This window comes from Podarcis liolepis (genome assembly GCF_965112155.1).
Source record: "Podarcis liolepis genome assembly, chromosome: 8".
Taxonomy (NCBI): Eukaryota; Metazoa; Chordata; class Lepidosauria; order Squamata; family Lacertidae; genus Podarcis; species Podarcis liolepis.
This window is the reverse complement of record NC_139560.1, coordinates 42,276,140-42,298,222: the sequence shown is the minus strand read 5'-3', so window position 1 is coordinate 42,298,222 and position 22,083 is coordinate 42,276,140. Positions and strand designations below refer to the sequence as shown.

The window sequence follows — 22,083 nt, the reverse complement described above, 5'->3', positions numbered from 1 at the left end:
TTTCCTGGTTAAAAGAATCCGTTTTATCATCTTTTATTCAGGAACAAGACAGCACAGAAGCTATAATGAGCATCATGTGAAATCTCCTCAGGTACCCCATCCCATCTAACAGCCAACTGCCACTTGGAATTCAGAATAACTGAATTAGAATCTGGAACAAAACAGACGTTTAGAAACACTACAGCTAACAGCATTCACACTGAACACATCTGTTCATGCATTGTGGGGTTGGCTTGAGAGAATAATTCAGAAATCAGCAATGCGGAAGCCAAGCAGTTCTGTAATCATATTAGTGATTTTTTTGCTGTGTCTGGATAGGGGTGATTCTTGGCCATGCACTCATGATCTACTGATTATATCAAGCGTCTCCTTCAATTCAAGTATGGTATCACACGGCACTGTTCTCTCATACAAATATAAGGACCCTCGTCTAATACCACACCCATGTGAGGCATTCTACTTTGGAGGACAGACTCCTCCAGCCATATATCTTGGGGAAAAGGTTTTCCTCAGCCAAGATAATTTTCAGAGCAGTCTTTTGCCAATGACCATTCCAGCTATAATAGAAAGCTCACCAGCTGAAGTCACTAGTGCTCTTTTTGTGCAAAACAATCGAGCGCTTTTCGTAATAAATGGAAAGGTCTATTTGTATTTCTATAGCACATGGAAAACCTGGAAAGTGTCAACTGGCATCGATAGCCCCGTCACAGATGTCACAAACATGGACTGCTGTTATTCTTTGAAGGACATTAATTGTTACGATACCAGCAATTTCATTGTGGCTTATACAACTGGAAAGCCTGCTGAATCCACTGATGTCTTCACCTCCAAAGATGGGGGATACAGATTTGTAAAAACAAGCCCTGCCAGTTACGAAAATGCACTGATTGGTATCTACAACTTTGTTTCCTTGGCACAACTTGGAGTTATCCTCAATAAAACAGATGGTGATGGGGAAGCTTATTTTACATATACAGATATGAACTTAGCCCATCAAGAACAAGGTGCAAAATTCGACATGAAACTCTATGCAGATGAATCTGTTATTGGCATAATTCCCCCTGGCCTGAGAGGTTTTATTCTCCTTTGGACAAAAGACACTTTCGTGTTCTCTTTCAACCACGGCCTGAATGCCGCTCTGATAACAGTGCATCCCACTGATAAATATGTTAATGTGACATTACCTGTGCATGGCCTTTGTAATGTAGCTGCCAACAGAAATGAGATTGCAGCCCTCACCAAGAACCAGAAACTTTTCTATGGAACCCTGGACATGGAATCAACACAGATGGTATACATTGGTGATAAAACCAAGGGCAAACCCACTGACCCTTGTGAGGCGATGATGTTTGAGAATATTGGGGTGCTTTTTTTTGTCAGTCTTGTTCCGAGCACGGATTCTGCATTGTATCATTTTCAGAAATGCATTATTAACATACAGGACACACTCATGACTATACGGCCACCGCTGCAGCCCTGTCCTGTAGAGATCCTCAGTGGTGATTTCCATAACAAAATATATTATATTGATATGAAGCAGGAACTTCATTTTAATGTCACATTTGTGCCCAAGCCGGGCACTGGGACCCATCCATATGTAACTGTGAGCAATCCTCACGCGCTGGCATTTCAAGCACATATTGATCAGGATGGCTTTACCTTTGATGGAAACACTAAATACAGGCTACATATTAGGCTGCTTCAACAGGCTTTCTCGGGCATGTCTCACCTCGAGTTTCAGGATACTATTTACTCAAGCAGGATATCCACCGTCACGGTGGATATCTACAACAAAGCCATATTCTGTATTGACATGCATCCAATGACAGCCCTTATTGTAGTGGGCTGTTCACCTAAGAAACATATCAAAATTGCTGAGAGTACAACAGCATGCAACAGAGGTCTCTTTCAGGATATTGTGCTGCAGAATAATTTTGTTTATTCAATTGATCGAAAGGTATATGACCCGCAGTTCCTTGGCAGAAAAAAATTGTCACAGCCAAACCTTAACATTACCTATCGTTATGATCTTTGGAGATGTCCTATTCTGTTGTACTATGACAGCCCATGGCTCCCCGTTCTTGAGCTGTGGGACAATGATGAATTCATAGAATATGTTTCTGCTGATTTTGTACTGTATGAAATACATGGCATGCATAATTATGATTATCTCCTGAATGAAGTAGAAGCCGAGTGTAGGATAGCAGCGCAGAACTGGATCACTATAATGGCAGAGGATCCTGGAAGAGAGCCAAGTGATGTGTGGAACAGATTGCTTTATGAAAATTGTAAGATTCCCCAAGAAAATGGGCCTTTGCCATCAGCTTCCAGGCCGTATCATGTTCTAAACAGGAATGAGAAGAACAGAATATTATTTCCACAGTACAATGGCATGTATGTCTTCAAAGCCATTGTTGTAGATACACACTATAGCTACTGTGACCTAACAACGGTTTTCAGTGTGTATGTACATGGCGCCCTCCCAAAGTCTCAGATCAATTTTGGTAAAACACTTATTAGTTTTCTGGTTCTCATATTTGGCTCTATTGCGATGGTATACTACTTTCCTAAATTAATGAAGGAAAATGCAAGAATGAAAACAGTTTGGGCGTAATATTTTAGTCCTGTAATGTCATGCTCTGAGGAGGGGTAGGTTAATTCTCAACAGCACTGAAAGGAAATACCATTTGGTTTGCAAACCAGTATTTATGGATAAGGGATGCTTTAAAAATGTATGAGTTTTAATAAATACAAGTTGTCAAAAGAAAGTGCTTTGTGGATGGTTCTCTGACTTTAGCAGTATGAGTACCTGCACTGAGCAAATGCACAGCTCCAAATCCACAGTGGGAGAGAGTAATGCACTGTTGTTTCCACAGTGTCTTAAGCATCCATGCAAGGAGGGGGAACGGGGGGGGGGAGGGCACAGACTCAATAAAACTTTTTCACATTTCCTTTTTCTTTCTGCACTATCCAAATATGAGCAGAATAGTGCTTCATGGGCAGTAATCGGTGTTAGGTTTGTGTATGTGTGTGGTGGTTGTGGTTGTTTTTCAGTGTGGGTGGAAACAGTTGTCACATGGGCTTTGGATTTGGGGGGAAAGCTCTCTAATGCACTCTGATGCTACATGGTATGCTGCCTTGAAGGCTGAAATACTAAGCAAGCAGCCCATGATACTCTCTTCTTGCCCCACTATTTTTAAAAAGTACAAACTTCTCAGTAATTTGAAAAATTGGGGAGAAAAATATTGGATTAGATTTAGATAGAATATTTATATTGGAGATAAGGGAGTGCTCTCTCTCTGTGTGTGTGTGGGTGGGTGGGTGGGTGGGTGGGTGGGTGGCTGCTGTCTTGATAACACACAAGTCGTGATTAGCTTGAAGATTTATTGCAATACAAACAATTAGCCTCGGACGTCTAACCAAGCGTCTGTGCCAGCCCTTCTAAGGAGTGCTTCCTGGTTCTGCAGAATATGCTGAACCTATTACCTTTCTCATACGTCTACTCCTTGGGCTCAGGGGATTGCTTGCTTGAGCAGGCTGATTTCTCTCCCTCCCACTCTCTCCTGACACCTTATCTACATTCCATTCTGTGTCAGGCGGAGGGGGAGGGGCACTGCTCACAGCTGTCCGACTGCTTCCAAACTCATGCTGTGTTTCTATACTTGGGGCAGATGTGTTCATGACATCCTGGATCAGCAGTGCACTGCAGCTCACCAAGTCAGAACTCTGATTCTCAAGTGCCTTACAGAAACATAGTTACACCTGCATTACTGAAGACTCAAAACTGGCTTCAAACTAATCCTGAAAGTACCTTCTTGAGACAATGTCGAAGGTAGTTTCTGCTTCAATTTGAAGCAGTGTTTTGATGCGTGTGTTACTCTGATTTTCCTCTAGACTCAAACAGAGAAGGGAATGCCTGATTTGTTTGACAGTACTTCTGGCTCATTTTGAAAGGGGTGTTTTGTTTTGTTCTTTGCTTTGCTTCCCTGGTGGAGAAGGAATTGTTGCCCAGGTGTTGTTCACATTCCCGTTTATTGTGCACCTGCTGCATTTCCTGTGCTGAGATTTTAATCCATGATCATACATTATCCAAAACGCATATGCATCCTGTTCATGTTTGATGTGTTGTTTGTCAAACCAGCTTCACATTGGAGTGCTTTAGACTATCCTAATTTGTCTCCAGCCAACTTGTGAACCCCTTTGCAGAATCCTAATTTTTAGCTGGGGGTGGTCCTACATGGGTGAACTGTCAATCTGAGGATACACAGAACTGGGGCTCTCCACTTCAAACCCCAAACCTACAACTCTGTTTCACTTAACTTATTATTATTTATTAAACTTGTGTGCTGCCCTTCATCCCAAGATCACAGGGTGATTCACAACATATAAAAAATGAAAACACAAAATACATAAAAAGATCCAAAGAAACCAATAACACCTCATCCCACAAACACATTTAAAAGGCTATAGAATGTGTAATCAGCCAAAGGCCTGGTTACAGAGAAACATTTTCACCTAGCACTTAAAGATATGCAGTGAAGGCGCAAGGTAAGCCTCCCTGGGGAGATCAGGAAGCTACCACAGAAAAGGGATTTTCTCATGTTGCTACCCTCTAGAACTCTCGTGGAGGGCCTCTATGATGATCACAGGGTCCAGGTCAGTTCATATGGGGAGAGGTGGTCCTTGAGGTACTGCAGTCCTGAGCCATTTAAGGCTTTATAGGTCAAAAACCAGCTTTTTTAATTGCACCCAGAAACCTGCAGTCAGTGCAGCTGGACTAGGATCAGTGTTATATGCTCAAACCGTCTTGTCCTGGTGAGCAACCTGGCTGCCAAACTCTGCACCACTTGAGGCTGCCAAACATTCTTCAGAGGCAGCCCCACATATTATGTGAAGCAGTAATGTAACCTAGAGGTTACCAGAACAAAGAATATAGAAGTTAGGCTATTTCTGTCCAGATACTGGTGCAGCTGGGCCACCACACAAAGCTGATGGAAGGCACTCCACACCACCGAGGCCACCTGCACCTCAAGCGACAGCAGTGGATCCAGAAGGATCCCCAAACTACATACCCGTTCCTCCAGAGGGAGTATTACCCCATCAACAGCAAGCCACCTCCCATCCATCCGGTCTAGGGTACCGCCTACTAACAGTGTCTTGTGTCTCAATCTTGATCTGGACTGAGCTTCAATTTCTTGGCTCTCATCTGCTTCATTACTGAGGCAAGACAACGATCCAGAACAAACCATTAACAGGCATCTACTTAATTTCTGTCATCATTTCAGAAACATTATGAAATAAATCAATACAGTGAATATGGTGCACATTTTATTCTATTTACAGCACATTTGTTATAAATATAATACATTTCTCGAAAAGCTTAATTAACTGGTAATTTAAACAGATCATCTGAATTGTTATAGTTACATAATAAAGTGGATGTGTTTACATGACAAACTTTAATGGTTGTGAAATAGTGCATTTTGTACTGAGATGAATGAGAACATATCTAAACTGGGGTTTTCTGTTTTTAAAGGATATTAAGAGGAGTTATATGCAGTTTGCAAAGAGGACTGGCTATCAGAATATGAAAGAAATCCCAATTTCACTTTTTTAAAAGTGGAAAATGAAAAACTGGGTAGGATTTATTTTTGTATCTTATTGAACTTCACAGAAATGTTATGAAAAGATGGTTCATGAACAAACAAACAAATAAAAATGCCAGCATGGGTCTGTGCCCTAAATTGCTTCCTAATGCAGCCACAAATATTAACACAGGTTTTAACAGCAGTATGGCTGCATTTGACAGGGTCTAAGGTATACAGGAGTTTCCAATTCTGTTACGAAGAGGATGATACCCAATTAAGTTACATGGAGTAGACCCACAGAAATTAAGTCAATTGATTTCATTGGGTTTGTTCTGAGCATGACTAACATTGGATATCACCAGTAATGTTGTGTATTTCCACTTAATTTATGGAATACTTTTTAAAAAATAAATGTTCTGTCAAGTCTAATGTACCAGGCATTATGAAACAGAAGGAGACAAGTACTTGTAATAGTTTGGAATTTTATCTACACTATTTTAACAGTTCATATGCCAAGGTTGCAGGTTAAAAGTAATGAAGTAAGTAACAGTACTCAAAACACTTCTTTTCTTTTTGGTTTTAAATAAACCTGCAGCAAGTCAAACATTGCCAATGATGATCAGTGCTGGCATCGAGTTCTGCTGACTTGTTTCAAACAAAGTAACCTGGTCCGAAAGCTTGGCAAAAACTCGTGGGGTTCCAAGATTATAAACTCCTGTGTGGACGAAACAGGCCTTTAGCTGCAGGCTGGATACTTCCTGGCTTTTCAGCTGAAGCTTGTATTGTGTTTGCCCAAGCCAAGTAAATGAACCATGGATTTCAAGTGTTTCTGGACTGGAAAAGAGAAAACATGTCATATTCTTCGGCTCATGCCCCAAAGTGTTAGTATAAACCTATGAGTAACTTAGCCAAAGTGACAGTGATTCAATAATTTAATCAAAGCATACTGGGATATAATAAAACCAATTATATTTATACTAGCTTTTTGCTTATTGATCCACACCACAAGGAATTTCAGTTTAATGCATTCCAAAGTTTGCAGCCTATTATTACTATTTCAATTCTTAACCCACCTTTCACCACAAGGTTCCAGGGCAGGTTACAGAAGTTTAAAAAGCAACACTGAAATTTCAGAGTAGTTTTCAAGAGTTGTCCCACACAGAGTTAATGGCAAAAATCTAGTCTGGAAGTTACCAGAGCGTGGAGTAGCATGGCCAAGTCATTTCTGTCCAAAAGGTGTTGTATTTCATGAACCCGCTGAAGATGGCAATAGACATTCCTAGCTACCGTATTTGTCGCCCTATAGGACGCACTGTCCCATAAGGCGCACCTAGTTTTTTGGGAGGGAAATAAAGGGGGGGAATTATTTCCCCCCCCAGGCGCAGGGCTGGGGTGGGAGAAGCCTGAGCTTCCCCCGACCCCAGCCCCCAGAACAGGCAACTCTCCGCAAGCAGCGGGAGCCCAGCGCAGGGCTCCCACGCCTTGCGGAGAGGTGTGCGAAGTCTGGGAGCACTGGCCTCAGCGCGCCCAGCCTTCGGCATGCAGGCAACTCTCCGCAAGCAGCGGGAGCCCAGCGCTGGGCTCCCGTGCCTTGCGGAGAGGTGCACGAAGTCTGGGAGCGCTGGCCTCAGCGCGCCCAGCCTTCGGCATGCAGGCAACTCTCCGCAAGCAGCGGGAGCCCGGCGCAGGTTCCCACGGCTTGAGGAGATCTGCACGAAGTCTGGCGAGCAAGAGGGGTCAGTGCGCACCGACGCCTCTCGCTCTCCAGGCTTCAGCGAAAGCCTGCATTCACCCCATAGGACGCACACACATTTCCCCTTCATATTTGGAGGGGGGAAAGTGTGTCCTATGGGGCGAAAAATACGGTACCTAAGTTTCCAGTGATGACGCTGGATACCCCCAACCTACAAATCTGCTATTTCAAGGGAAATACAGCCCCATCTAGTTCCACCTCCTAAACTAGAGAACTTGAACACATCAGTAGTTTTCATTTGTTGGCCAACATCCAGCGCATCACTGCCTCCAAGCAACAGTCTTGGACTTCAGCCCCCTCTCCTAATTCAGTTGGAACAGAACTATAGAGTTGGGTATCATCTGCATACTGGTGACACTTCACTTAATATCTCCTTATGACAGTCCCCAGTGGCTACAGAGAGTTGTGAAATATCATGGGGGACAAGGCTGAACCCTGCAGGACACCACAGGGAAACTCCAATGGTGTTGAGCCGTGCCCCCCACTCCAACTACTTTGTGGAAATGGTCTGGGAGGTAGGAGAAGAAGCACTGAAGTACACTGCTCCAAACCCCACCTTCCCAAAAGGATACTGTGGTCAATGATATCTAAGGCCACCAAGAACTCAAGGAGAAAATGTATTTCCTTACTCAATTCAAGGAGCATTACAGTCGACAACCATTTAATGGGGGGGGGGGTTTCCGTTCCTGGCCCCTGCATGCATCAGCAGAGCACATATAAGTGTGCCCTGCCCCCCTTTTTAGTAGCGTTTTCTGCCACTTTCAGGTTCAGCGCTGTGCACACAAGCACAATAGCATAATCGGTTGCCATCTATACTACAAACAACCCACAACCTTTTTTTATGTTATGAATTTGGTAAGGGAAAAAAGTAGGGAGGGAAGTTTAGGTGCATGAAATAATATTTAAGCCCAACATGTTTCAGAACAAATTTTTACTCAGAGACATGTTTTAGCAGCAATTCTTAAATGCAAGAGACCCTCCAAGCAAAGATTTATTCTAATATGTGTTGGGCTTGGAATAAATCTCATTTTAAACACTTGCGAGTTCCCTCCTCCCCTTTTCCTGCCAGTGTTGCTTTCCCAGTTTTGTGGTTGAATTTTGCAACATTTATAATTGCTAAGTGAAACATCAACAGTGTCCAATATGTGGAAACATATTCTGGAACTGTACTGATGTCACTGTGTGTGTGCATATGTCTGCATGTTAGAAAGGAAATAATATGAGGAGTAAAACCAGACACATCTCCCCCAACAGATTATGAATGTCAGAGTCAACAAACTGGATTGACTTTCCTCACAATAATATTTCAGAGTAGGATCTAACAAGGAATCCTCTGAATCACTCCTACATAACACAAAATTATAAACTGGAAAAACATGTGAAGTACTTAGTTACTTACTAATTCATTACACTGTTATCCGCCCCCCCCCCTCCAAGGTCTGGGCTGCAAACATGATTCCCAACTCTTTTTATCCTAAGTCTGTGATGAGAGATACTGGCTGAAAGATACTGCTTGCAACAATATCACACAGGAAGCTTTGCAAGTGAGTAGAGATTTGAAACTGTTGAGCTGAAATTTTAGATAACATTTCTCCATCATTTGTAACTTTTCCACTGCCTTCAATAAACCTTTAGATTGAAGTAAGTGGTTCATACACAGAGAGGAGGTTTCCCTTTTAATTACGATATGTTGTCTAGAGGTGAATATCTAAATTTGATTTGCTTCATTAATATAAAATTTAGCTTTAGAATATTACCTTGTTGTTTTATGTCGCAAGTCAATGATCACATCAACATCGGCCTGAGAGCAATTTGAAAGTAGAAGAGTGACTGGTACTATACAAAGGCTACAAAAGAAAAGTCTCATTAGAAGCTTTGTCCTGATACTTCTGATTTTGGAAAACACAACTACACAACACAATATGCACCTTTATTAACAAGAATGAAAAATCAGCCAGAGGCCAAACCCTTCAGTTATAATTCCAAAATAAATCACCATCTTAGCTATGTTAGCTGTGTTTGTTCACAAACATCTTTCAATTACAAGGTCTCTGGAGCAGGGATTGTCCACTGATGGCAGAATTATCTATAGCACATTACGTTCTTGTGCCAAAATGCTCAGGCAACCTATCAACATGTGGGGCTACTTTTGACTTATCCACAGTTCTTAATAAAGAAAGGAATCATTATTCTTCAGCTAGATGGGAAATTATAATAAAGCTGCTCTGCAACAGTCTCCATTCTCCCTTCTGGGTTCAAATGCAAAGTGACAACATGAGGCTAGAAACAAGTGTTTAACCAAAGAGAATGCAGCACTCTGAAGCAGAGGCTGCTGTACCCTTCTTTGCTGAACTAGACACATGACCATATCTCCACCCCCACCTTACATGGGGTGTTAAAACACAATAAGAGAAGGCAACATTTTGAATGAGGTTGTTCTTAGTTTATGTTGGCTGAAGTTTTGATTTTAAAAAAAATGATCTTTAGCATGAGAAACTCCCATGGTTCTTTCAGCTCTTGAATTTATTCAAAATTTGAGAATGCAAAGGAAGGAAGCCTAACCCCAGACCTAATTCAATGAGTTAGTTAGGATGTGGTGGATCTTCAGCTTAGCCAGAAGGACCAACAGAATTTACACCAGTATAAGTCCTGAAAATGGGCATCCTGGGGGAGCGGTGGGGGCAGGACCAGGCAGGGTCGACTTATTGTGGATCCTTACACCATTCAGCTTGATCATGTGACCGAGCAACCCAGCAGAATTTATGTCAGCAAAAAAGAGTTACACCAGCTTCCCATACTCAAGATCCCTCCCAAATACTCCGCTTCAAAAGAGGCCTTTGTGATATTATTTAACAGTGATGAAAAATAGCCTTTAAATTTTAAATAACTATTAAAATTAAAGGCTAACTATTACAATGGTCATTTCTTTTTGTTCTTTGTAGTTCAGTGTTGCACTGCATAGTTCTTCCACTGAAGACTACTTGCATCACATTCAACAATATCTAAATTCCTTAAATTAGAACAAAGAAGCATTCAAACCTTTTTTGATGAAATGGGTGGTTATAGGTTTCTGGATAATGAAGACTAGTTTTAATAAGGCTGGAAAACTGATCCAGAGATGGCCTAGCAGGTACCGATGTGTTTTCTGGCCGAAAAAAATTGAAGAGCCCTATCTCTGATGACTCCTGGAATACAAGCGTGAAATAAGCAAAGTCGTATAAAATCAAGAAGAACTCAATCCCGCATGTGAGAAATACATAAGAGATTTTATTCAAATCATGTAAGAGGAAAAAAACTGTTCATTGATTCTTTCTTTAAAACAAATGCAGAAGAAATGTCCAATACGATCAAACTTCTGTAGGAGATGGAACAACCAAGAGGGCCCCCTCTGCTGATCTTAACACCCAAGAGAATCCATAGGGAAGGAGGCAATCTTTCAGTTATTTGGAGCCGAAGTCATTCAGGGCTTTAAACACTAGCATGAGCAACTTGAATTGGACCCAGAAACAAAGTGGCAATGTGTATGCTTATGAAAAGTGGTTAGATGATGATAATAATAATAATAATAGTAATAATAATAATAATAATAATAATAATAATTATTATTATTATTATTATTATTATTATTATTATTATTATTTAGTTATACCCTGCCCATCTGGCTGAGTTTCCCTAGCCACTCTGGGCAGCTCCCAATCGAGTGTTAAAAACAATACAGCGTTAAATATTAAAAACCTCCCTAAACAGGGCTGCCTTCAGATGTCTTTTAAAGATAGGGTAGCTGCTTATTTCCTTCACATCTGAAGGGAGGGCGTTCCACAGGGTGGGCGCCACTACCGAGAAGGCCTTCTGTCTGGTTCCCTGTAACCTCACTTCTCGCAATGAGGGAACTGCCAGAAGGCCCTCAGCGCTGGATCTCAGTGTCCGGGCTGAACGATGAAGGTGGAGCTGCTCCTTCAGGTATACTGGGCCAAGGCTGTTTAGAGCTTTAAACATCAGCACCAACACTTTGAATTGGGCTCAGAAACGTACTGGGAGCCAATGCAGATCTCTCAGGACCAGTGTTATGTGGTACCAGCGGCCACTCCCAGTCACCAGTCTAGCTGCCACATTCTGGATTAATTGCTGTTTCCGGGTCACCTTCAAAGGTAGCCCCACGTAGAGCGCATTGCAGTAGTCCAAGATGAGTTCTAAAGGCAACCCTACCCACTGCATTTTGGACCAGTTGAAGTTTCCAAGTTATCTACAAGCGCTTCCCTGCATAGGATACATTGCAATAATCATCCAATCTGGAAGTTACCAGAGCATAGAGTACCATGGCCAAACTATCTCTGTCCAAAATGAGCCACAGCAGGCAAAACAGGCAGGGCTGGAAATGGGCACTCCTCACCACTGAGACCACCTGGGCCTCAAGTGACGGCACTGGATCCAGGACTACCCCACAAGCTCCAAATTTGTTCCTTCCAGAGGACTGCAACCGTGTCCATTATGGGCTCTCTTCATACTTTCTGGACTCAAAACACCTAATAACTTTGTCTTTTCAGTGTCACCTTGTGAATGAAGGCCCAAGTGGTTTCAGTGGCTACAAGTGCTTTTTACTACCTTGGGATGGTAAGACACCTATGACCCATTTTTGGACCGGGACAGCCTGACTACTGTTGTTCATGTGCTAGTAACCTCCAGAGAAAATTACTGATAGGCACTTTATGTGCCTTTGAGGTTAACCTGGAAGTTGCAGATAGGGAATATGGCACCTCTACTGCTCACTGGGTATCGCCTGTGTTACACTGCCTCTTAAAGAATTGCACAGGCTACCGATAGTTAAGCTTTGTGGGGGGAAATGACACTATAGTTAAGCAAAAGAACAACCTAACCCCAAATACTTTTACTCATGAAAGAACTTATTAATCTGGTGTAGGGTCATTCTCTACATCACTTTATGCACAAATTGAGGAGGGGATGGGAAAAGAGCATATATAAATTTCCTACATGGAGAATAGAATTTTAAGAGCAGTGTGAGTGTCAAGCCTCCCAAGAATTTATTCAAAGGCAAGGAAGTCAAAAGCAGAGATCAAGCTATTTGTGGTGACACCCAGCTTGTTTGGTGAGGAGGGAGGATGAGGTAACAGCAGGTTATTAAAACAGATAACAGAAATGGTGACCATACAGCACTATAGAAATATATCTTTCCCCTGGATTCTCATACCTGTTCCAAGTCTTCCCAGTCAGAATTCCCGAGTATTTTTTTAAAACCCTAAAAAAACAAAGGTATCAGAGCAAGATAATATATTCCACCATGCACAAATATGCTAATTAAAGTTAGTTAAAGATATTTTGCTAAGGGAAATCCTGGCTGGCCTTAATCGTGATTAATATGTGCACCAGGGAGGAAACATTTTCTGAGGTTGAGTCAGGATCTATAGTTGGAAGTAAGTCATCATTATGTTTGCACTTGACTCAAAATAACTTTTATTTAGACATGCTTCAAGAAAACAGGTTGATACAATAGCCCATCTTCACATCCCCCCCATGCAGCACTCTAGTCCAACCTTCATTCCAAGCGTTTGGCAGTATCTCAGTACTCCTACATTCATTGTGTTCTTAATAATGGAACTTCTAATATATACTATGTTATAGAATTCTGCCTGAAATCCATCTGGTCAAGGAGATTTCCTCCCCCCAAATATTTCTCAAAGTTCATCTATTAAAATGCTAGCAAGGCAGATTTTACACCTTAATAACTGTTGATATATACTATTGTTGTACTATGTATTTTGGGGTCTATGGACTGCAATAAAGCTTGTGTGTAAAAAACAAACCCTTGCTTTTCTTAAAAACAAAAAAAGTAATTATTCCATGATACCTGTTTTTGAGGGAAAGAAAATGCCTCCTTTCCTACTGTATGAAGCACAACATGATGCTGTCCTTCCAAAATGAGTTGCTTGTTATCCTCCACCACATATGCCTGTTTGAGGAAAAGGTTGAAAAAGATCACAACATAAACAAAATTGTAAGGTGTAAGTTGTAACAGGAATTTTCCAAATAGTGACAGCTAAGAATGGACACAAATATGGTGAAAATAATAACCTGTTATAGATCTATTGTAAAATATATTGTTGAGTAGTGTTAACAGAGTATAGCCATCCCGATACTTTTATTTGGTTATTAAACACATTTATAAAGAACCCTTAAAATGACATATTTAAAAACATGTAGTTAAGTGGGCGGTTACTGGAAACAGAGTGTTCTCTGATACAGTCCCAATTGTTGAACTTCATCTCCAGACACATTCACCAGGGGCTGATAATGCTATCCTTTAGGAAGTGTTTTAAAATGGCCCCCGTCTCCTAGGTCTGTGTCAGTCAATAACATTAAACAGCATCTCTACTGCTTTGTATGCTTAGGTTGTACTGTTTTGCTTATCTGTGGAAATATATTATATTTTATACATACTTTCCAAAGTACAATGATGTTCAAATCCACTTCACTGCACTTCTGTATTAGTCTGACAGCATTGTCAGGAGACGGTTTTGCAGCTCCTTGTGATGTGTGCACACTTTGCTGTGATCGAGTTCTTTTTAAGTCAGAATATAAGCTTCGGAAAAAGAAATCTGCACATGGACTGGTTGAACTGATTATCTATGAAAGAAAAGGAACAGAGGTGTTGTTCTTCAGAAATAGCCAGTAAAATATTTGTTTGAAAAACAAACTATAAACTGTAATCCAAGAGTGATGTGCATTCAGAGGTTGCCTCTCAAATTATAATTCTACAGAAACCCCAAATGGTTCATCATGTTCCTCCAGTTCCAAAACGGTCTGGGGATTTACCGCAAGAATTTTATTTAAAAAGGCAAATGGTACCACTGTATGCTTGTAATTGCGCACTCGCACACTGCACTTTTAAAAAGCAGTTCAGTTCAGCAGAGTTGTTCTGAACAAAGGCCAAGAAATATTCAGACGTGCACATTGATTGTGGTCATATTCTGCTTATGTCTAAAACTGCGTATACAATGTGGAAGAGAGAATGTGATTGTACTTGAGTAATTATCACATGTTTTTAAAATGCCTTTAGGCACATTAGCGCTCCTGAGCTTTGTGAGTAACTACATCAAACATATCAATACTTTATTTTTATTTTATTATTCAGTACATGGGTACTTGAACCATTGACTTTTATGTGTTTTAGATTTAGCAAGGTTTTTTTCCCATCACCCAAGATCATTTATTGGAATAAATGCTTTGCTCATGTGGTTGTATTACACCACTGTATAAGTGCATTAAAAAAAATTACATGTATACCTGTTCACTTCCAAAAACGATATCTGCAAATGTATAATTTTCTACAAATGAAAAGGGAGAAAAATGTTAGCCCATAAAAATGAATGAAGATTTAATTATAGAAATATTATACTCCAAAAAACTGAATACTTACCTACTGAATGCTTGCATCTTACTGCTTTCAAGCACAATTTTCCTTTCTCTCTGTTAGCCAGCTTAATATCTGCTAGAAGGAATGACCAAATATGGATTGCTTCTCATGTCATATAAGTTTACACTTTAACATCATAACTGCTAAGCTCACATATTTTACACACAGCAGCATAATCACAAACGTGTGTGTGTTTTAGGGTAATACTATTATTATTCTTCAAGTACTTCTTGTGCTTCTAAATCTTTTACTTGTGACATGTTATAATTTCTGGTCCAGAACTTTTCTGGCCCAGGACTTTCCCACCACTTCCCAAGCACAACTACTGTTCCCTCCCTCCCACCCCTACATTAAATAATGTCCTACAGACCCTCAGGAACAGTTTTGGGGGTGCAGGGAGCTGCAGTCAAAAGGAAGCAGGAAAGTTCCATTTGATGAGCTGAACTTGCCGTTCTTAGGATCCAAGCCTAAACATTTATACAAAACACAATTTGAACTACCATATCTACTTCTGCAATTCACAAACCTTTGTCTTCAGGCAGATTTATGGATTCCTGTAATTTCCAGTTCCTGCTGTTACTAGATACTTGTACTATGTGAAATTCTTTTACACCAGCTTCACTCTAATAAGCAAGCACCAAAAAGAGAGATAAGAGATGAAATTTTATTTAAGTCATATATTAGAAAATGTTCAATAGCTTGATATTACTCAAAATATTTAGTATTTTTATTCATGCATCTTTCTGAAAAGGTTAGATCAGGACAATTCACAAAATGGTGTTTCCAGAACAGAAAAAGGACAGTGTAGGGACAAAAAAAAACTCCAGAAACATTCCATCAAATTTCACCCACTAGTATTGGACAGCAATCTATGATTGTGGGGTAAGGAACATGTATGTACACAATCTAACATGCCAAACATGCACACAGAAAAATCAAATCTCAATGGCCTGCTTGCCATAAAAGGCCCTGTCAGGAAGCACTTTAAGCCGGTGTATACTTTAAGGATACCTAATTGTCCCTAATTCAACTCTGGCTGCATTTGCTCAATAGAATTTAATACATTGCAAGAGTTAGTAACTCAAGTAAAGTTTTCATATAAAAAGAGAGAGTGTGAGTCGTGGCACCTGAAGATCTTCATTATTCACATTTTCCACACCAATTTTAATCTGTCCACTGAAAAAACAAAATAAACGAAGCCCTACTGAATCACATTATCTCCACCTTGCCAGGTTCATGCCTGGAGAGAGTTTAGAAGTGGGCCTTAAGGTTGTCAGCTTGTTCCTCTACTCCCTTCGTTGTGGATGAAAGAAAGTAACTGAATCAGAAGATCCTGCATTCATTTGAATGTGGAGATCTCTCTTAACACTGCAAGTTTAAACCCTCTGTATAGAGATTTTAATCTCAGAGGAACAAAGGCACAGAATCTCTTAGATCTGGTTATTCACTTCCCCCCATAGCAAACCAAGTGAGGTACAGATGTGGAGGCCCATTTGGCAGAAGCACACTCCAATCTCTCCCAAGCTAGACCCCTAGAGAGAAAATGACGTCTGAAGAGGTTCAGAACAGGCCAATTATTTTAATTATGCAGGCTGAGTTTGCCTATGCCTGTTCTGAACTTTCAATCCAGTAAAATTAGTTTTTGAAAATTAGTTTTAAGAGACTATGCACAGATCTATAAATATATATTTAAAAGTCAAAGTTAGAGAAGACAAAGATAAGCAATGTGCTCTGAGCAAACTGAAGCTCCAGGGGAAGGAACAACAACTTCCTTTAAAGGTTCTATGATCCTGCCTTCAAGCAGGGGTGTGTGCATTCTTATCCCACCTAAGGATATCTTACACACTCCCCAACATTTTGAGGACAGCAAGCTTCAATTTAAAAATACAAACACTGTTGGACCAAGTTCTAAGCAGACTTACGGTATTGATATTTTCCACATCCACAAACACTAGCATGTTGTCGCCATCACCTTTTTCATCCTCAAGAGCATTGCTTCGATATACGGTAGCTCGTACAGTCAGTGATCGACTGGTACAAATAACGGCAGTATGTCTCAATACTCTGTGACTGGAAAGAGAAAATATGTAACATTTCACCAGCTTTGTATTTCCCTCACATGCACTTCAGCACCAGGAAGTTGTTCACTAACAATCAAGATGGTTTACATTAAAAATGAGGGGAAATTCACTCTGATCCATCTACATGCCCACTGAAAGGAGCTTTGCATCAAGTTTCATTTCACTCCAAAAAGTTCCACATATCTGATGCCACCTGCCTTACTAGACTCCCTTCCTACTAATATTAGGCAAGAAATAACAGTTTAGCTTCAGGTGCTTGCTTAATACTTTTTAAAAAAATCACAGAGGCCTTCCCTGAACTGTGATCCCAGCGGTGTGTGCTGTTGATCATTGTGATTTACACTTATTCTGAATTTTATATTATTTTATGGTATATTGTTTTTCTATGTGGTACACTGCTGTGTAGTCTGCCATTTTGTTACAAAATAGTATCCACTGGTATCCAAAAATAGACAAAAACCTACTCCATGGCCTCATGCCAAATGTAGCTGAGGTGTTTTAAGAGGTGTCCAAATGTATAAATGCACAGAATTCTTTTATTTCAAAAGATATAGATTTTTATGTTTTCATTGTGAGTTTGCTTTATGACAACTTTAAAATGCTAACTTAATATAATCAAACAGTTATTTGTTGGTTTGCCATGTTATGTTTTGAAATGATTTGTCATTTGTGACTGTAACATTGTATTGATTTTCATTTTTGTTCTGTTGTGAGCCACTTTAAGCATATGTATATGGAAAAGCAGCATTAAAATTTAAATAATAAATAAATCCAGTTTTCCACGTAGTACATTCATCTGCGTGCTTAGAATTAAACCCAATGATAATACTTAGGCTCATCCAGAATCTGAAGACTATAAGCAGTCATTTGATTAAAAATGGTACAAATTTAATTAAGTATTGAATCTGTTCTACCCCAAAAATTTGTAACCTACCCAGACATGTAATTTAAAGGAAGTACTGGCTTTACACATTAAATGAATGAAAAGGATATAGGTTTCTGCCCATGCAAAAGTGTCTGCATATAACCAATTGAATGGGATTCAACATTACAGCCAATAATAAAACTGTTGTTATAAGCTAATAGGACACTCTGCAGAAAGATCTTCCAGGCTGACATCCTGCTGTTTGTGGAAGGACATGTCTGGATCCACCCCAACAAAACTCCACTTAACTCAGAAGTAAAGAAGATAGTTAAGCTTACCACATTTTTGAGTGTTTTCTAATACTTTCATAGTAAAACAAGAAGTTTATTTCATGGACACCTTCTTCATCTGGACCACGTAACCACATGGGAAGCTGTACTGAAGCTCCGGGGAGCAGTACAGAATCAGGAAGGGGGACATCTATCACTTCTGGCTGACATCCTGTTCCAACCCCAAAGTCTGAAGAATCAGCGGAGGACGTCAGAGAATATAGGGAGGTAGAATGCTTAACAACAGTCTTGTAAGCGCTACAATGTTCAGATGCTGAAGGGCTTAGTGGTGTTAAAATAGTGCTACTGCCACCAAAGGTAAAGAATTCTGGCCGTTTAGAGACAACTTTCACTCCAGTCAGAGGACACTTGCCTACATTCATAAACTCTACATATGTCTTTCGGATTTCTCCACAAAGCAGCCCTGTAGGAAAATTTATAAAGAAGACCTGCATTGGAAGAGAAACATAGGAACACATTTTGACAAACTGACAAAGTTCATTAAGGCAGGACTATCTTATTTGTCCATAATTATCAATAGAAATAATTTTTGCAGAATCAAGCCCACGTCAAGGTGGTTTTCCAAATTCCATTTTCACCTTTACTAAAATTAACATGAAAAGAGTACCACGTGGAAAGTGACAAGAATTCAAAATAGTTTTTCTTTTTCTCAGAAAGCTGTTATCAGCCAACGTTAGAAAAAATACAGTGCAATAAGTCTGGGGAAGAAGATGCATCATGCTCTTTTACAGTTTACAGTCTTTTACACTTTAACACTCTTTTACACTTGAATTGATCAAACGCATCCATTCTTAAGGAAATCAGCCCTGAGTGGTCACTGGAAGGACAGATCATGAAGCTGAGGCTCCAATACTTTGGCCACCTCATGAGAAGAGAAGACTCCCTGGAAAAGACCCTAATGTTGGGAAAGATTGAGGGCACAAGGAGAAGGGGATGACAGAGGACGAGATGGCTGGACAGTGTTCTCGAAGCCACAAACATGAGTCTGACCAAACTGCGGGAGGCAGTGGAAGACAGGAGTGCCTGGCGTGCTCTGGTCCATGGGGTCACAAAGAGTCGGACACGACTAAACGACTAAACAACAACACACTTGAATTAAATTTAACTGGGCTTCAAATTTTAACTCTATGCACTATAACTTAACAAGTTTAATCTGATACCGAGTAATAAAAGAAAAACTGGAAGAAACACCTATGTATTTCAAAAGCAGCTGTTACATATTTGACAATGTTGTCAATGATAGCTGTACCTCTAGCAAAGGCATTTCCTCTGTAATGATAGGATCTAAACGTCGATCAGGTCCATATTTAATAGATGTTTTCTCTTCTTTTGTGCTATTCAAACGAGGGCCCTGTATTTCTAAATCTTGTCGCCCCCGTACTGACATTCCATTAGAGATAAATTTTCCTGAAAAGAAAACCAACAGGATATTGAAGAACAAGAAGTAAGCAGATAATGAAAACTTGAGCTGGTTTTTAAGATCACATTGAGTTGAGCCTACAATTGTTAAAAGTGAATTCGACACTGAAAGAAACCATCTTCATCATCATCCCTCCCCAAACAGGATTGTTTAATGATGAAACTAAATATAGATAATGAAATTATTTTGTTGACATAAAAGGTATGTGTGCCTGGCTGTTAAAATGATGAGGTTTTAATGTTAAACCTAACTTTACAACATGATCAACAGATTGGCTTGGATCCCATCTTATATAAGCAGGTGGTGGCTCACACAACAAGGCTTTTACACCTCCTTCCCCTTATTACAGACCACCACACAACATCCTGTGCCAGTCCTCAGAAGCAGCTTTTAATGGGAGCTGGAAGAGGGAGCAGGATAATCTCACTGCACAGCACCCTGCTGCTTGTACAAGTCCAGATCCAATGAGCCATTGCTTTCTGGTGACTTTCTTGGTGGCATCCTTTTCATGTTATTTCTGGTAAAGGTGAAGTTGGAATTTAAAAAACCCTTTCTTTCACTAATATGGGAGTTCAACAGGCAACACTGCAGCAGTAAGAAAATCTCTTTCATGTGATGTAGCCATCTCATGATGTCGACACATATATTTACAGGTAGTATTTTATTGTCATGTTGGTAATAACACATAAATCCCAGTTTAGCACTATGCACACAATCCTTGGTATTGTATATTCCACCATCCCCTTCCCTGCACCAGTTTCATCAGTGAAAAGGAGATCAGAAGCACTTGCTGAGTTTCCAAATAAATGTGATTTGTTATTTCTAAACCTAGACTGAAAACAAGTCAATTTGAAACTGCGATTAATAATTCCATAAACCATCGTTAAACCTAAAACCAGTTCCAGGATGGGCCATAAAGCGCAGTTAGTTGAAAATGGAAGTGGATGCTTCTGAGCTACATCTTGTGCACAGGAGTGCATGAACCCACACTATGGTCTAGATATTACAAGGGAACCAGAACTCTAGCTTATCACCCTCATATGGCCTAGGGAAGTATCAAATTTGGTGTTAAGACTATGGTCTAGTCACGATAACAAATCATGAACTGAAACACCTATATCCCATTAGTAGTGGGCAAAACTGAATGAACCAGCCCTATGGACCACATTCCATGTGTTACTAGACCCTGTGTTAGACATAAAAATACAACAGACATACCTGTTTGCAGCACAACAGAAGGGTCTACTCCATCTAGCACTGAAGTACTCTGAATGGTGCCAAGATTGTAAACGACTCCCAGAATGTGTAGCTCCCCTGTTTGATGGGGAAAGAGCTTTAGTCTTGCCTGTGGAGATATGTTAAATTTTTGTTGTTGCTAGTGTAGTTATTTTACATTTAAACGCCATTTTAGTTAAACAAAAACAAGTATCTACATTTACCATTCTAAGAAGCTATCTGCAAGATTAATACAATTTACATATTTCTACAGGAGTGTTTCAGAAAATAAATGCAACGTTGTAGCATAGGCAAACTATTTGCCATTGCTTTTCTTGTGTCTTTACAATTCTACAGCATACTTGTTCAGATATTGTTAAAGGGCTGCCCAGATGTCCCTTACATGGAAAAGAACGTCCCCACTGCAATGCTTCTCTACTGCCAAGTACCATCTTAAATAATGTAAGCACTATTAAAGTAGGTATTAAATTCTAGTGAGTAATTTAAAACTGAAAAATACAGTGGTGCCCTGCAAGACGAATGCCTCGCAAGACGAAAAACTCGCTAGACGAAAGGGTTTGCGGTTTTTGAGCTGCTTCGCAAGACGAATTTCCCTATGGGCTTGCTTCGCAAGACGAAAACGTCTTGCGTTTTTTGCAAGTTTGTTTCCTTTTTCTTAACACCGTTAATACAGTTGCGACTTGACTTCGAGGAGCAACTCATAGAACGTGGTGTGGTAGCCTTTTTTGAGGTTTTTGGCGATTTTTGAAGCTTTTCCAAAACTTTTCCGAAACCGTGCTTCGCAAGACGAAAAATTCACTGGACGAAAAAACTCGCGGAATGAATTAATTTCGTCTTGCGAGGCACCACTGTAATCCCTCCCCCACAAAGTGCCTCACAAAAGGAATGTTTAAAAGTATTTTATGCCTAACTCCTTTTGTGAGGTTCTGGAAAAGATTTTGCTTTTAAAGGGGGGGAGAGAGAGAATTAGGTACCCACCATTTTAGTTTCTTCACTGTTCATCAAAAACTCTGATATTACTTCAGCTCCAATCATATCTTTTCCAGATGTTTCCTAAAATAAATTATGAAAAAAAATGTTCAATTAAGCACACCATTATTTCTCAGTAGCAAACTGTTCCCAATAGTGGTTCTAAGAACATTATATTTTAATGTATTTCAAGCTTGATAGTTTACGAAAACAAAAACCTAGGTATAGCTGGGGGGGCAGGTATCCTACGTAACGAGTATGTTTGGACACAATGTTAAACCAAATTTTGCATTATGGGAAAGAGCCTAGTGCTCTCTGGGGTACTTATGTGCTCCCCGCTTCCTCCTCTGGTATAGCCGTATGTTTGAAAACTTTTGCTTTCTTTTTAGATT

The 22,083-nt window shown here is 40.1% G+C and overlaps 2 protein-coding genes across 15 annotated transcripts in view; one reads left to right on the top strand and one right to left on the bottom strand.

The window, feature by feature from the left end:
- Window positions 1-155: 155 nt before the first annotated feature.
- Window positions 156-2,768, top strand: CATSPERD (cation channel sperm associated auxiliary subunit delta). The gene has a single exon (XM_083517750.1). The coding sequence runs from the start codon at window positions 260-262 to the stop codon at window positions 2,612-2,614; it is 2,355 nt and encodes a 784-aa protein (XP_083373876.1). The 5' UTR covers window positions 156-259; the 3' UTR covers window positions 2,615-2,768.
- Window positions 2,769-5,315: 2,547 nt separating this feature from the next.
- Window positions 5,316-22,083, bottom strand: part of TRAPPC8 (trafficking protein particle complex subunit 8) — a gene marked incomplete at its 5' end in the record, with an annotated part of 50,170 nt that continues 33,402 nt past the window's right edge. For 8 of the 14 annotated variants that reach the window (XM_083517636.1, XM_083517645.1, XM_083517643.1 and 5 more), the window contains 14 exons: window positions 5,316-6,422; window positions 9,099-9,188; window positions 10,381-10,526; window positions 12,548-12,595; window positions 13,205-13,306; window positions 13,795-13,980; window positions 14,641-14,681; window positions 14,774-14,845; window positions 15,297-15,393; window positions 16,693-16,840; window positions 18,055-18,494; window positions 19,316-19,473; window positions 20,705-20,831; window positions 21,701-21,775. In XM_083517636.1, coding sequence (XP_083373762.1) covers window positions 6,188-6,422; window positions 9,099-9,188; window positions 10,381-10,526; window positions 12,548-12,595; window positions 13,205-13,306; window positions 13,795-13,980; window positions 14,641-14,681; window positions 14,774-14,845; window positions 15,297-15,393; window positions 16,693-16,840; window positions 18,055-18,494; window positions 19,316-19,473; window positions 20,705-20,831; window positions 21,701-21,775 — 1,965 coding nt within the window. In that variant the 3' untranslated portion in view covers window positions 5,316-6,187. The remainder of the gene's footprint in view (window positions 6,423-9,098; window positions 9,189-10,380; window positions 10,527-12,547; window positions 12,596-13,204; window positions 13,307-13,794; window positions 13,981-14,640; window positions 14,682-14,773; window positions 14,846-15,296; window positions 15,394-16,692; window positions 16,841-18,054; window positions 18,495-19,315; window positions 19,474-20,704; window positions 20,832-21,700; window positions 21,776-22,083) is intronic. The other 6 variants (XM_083517642.1, XM_083517646.1, XM_083517644.1 and 3 more) reach the window with 1 other exon arrangement.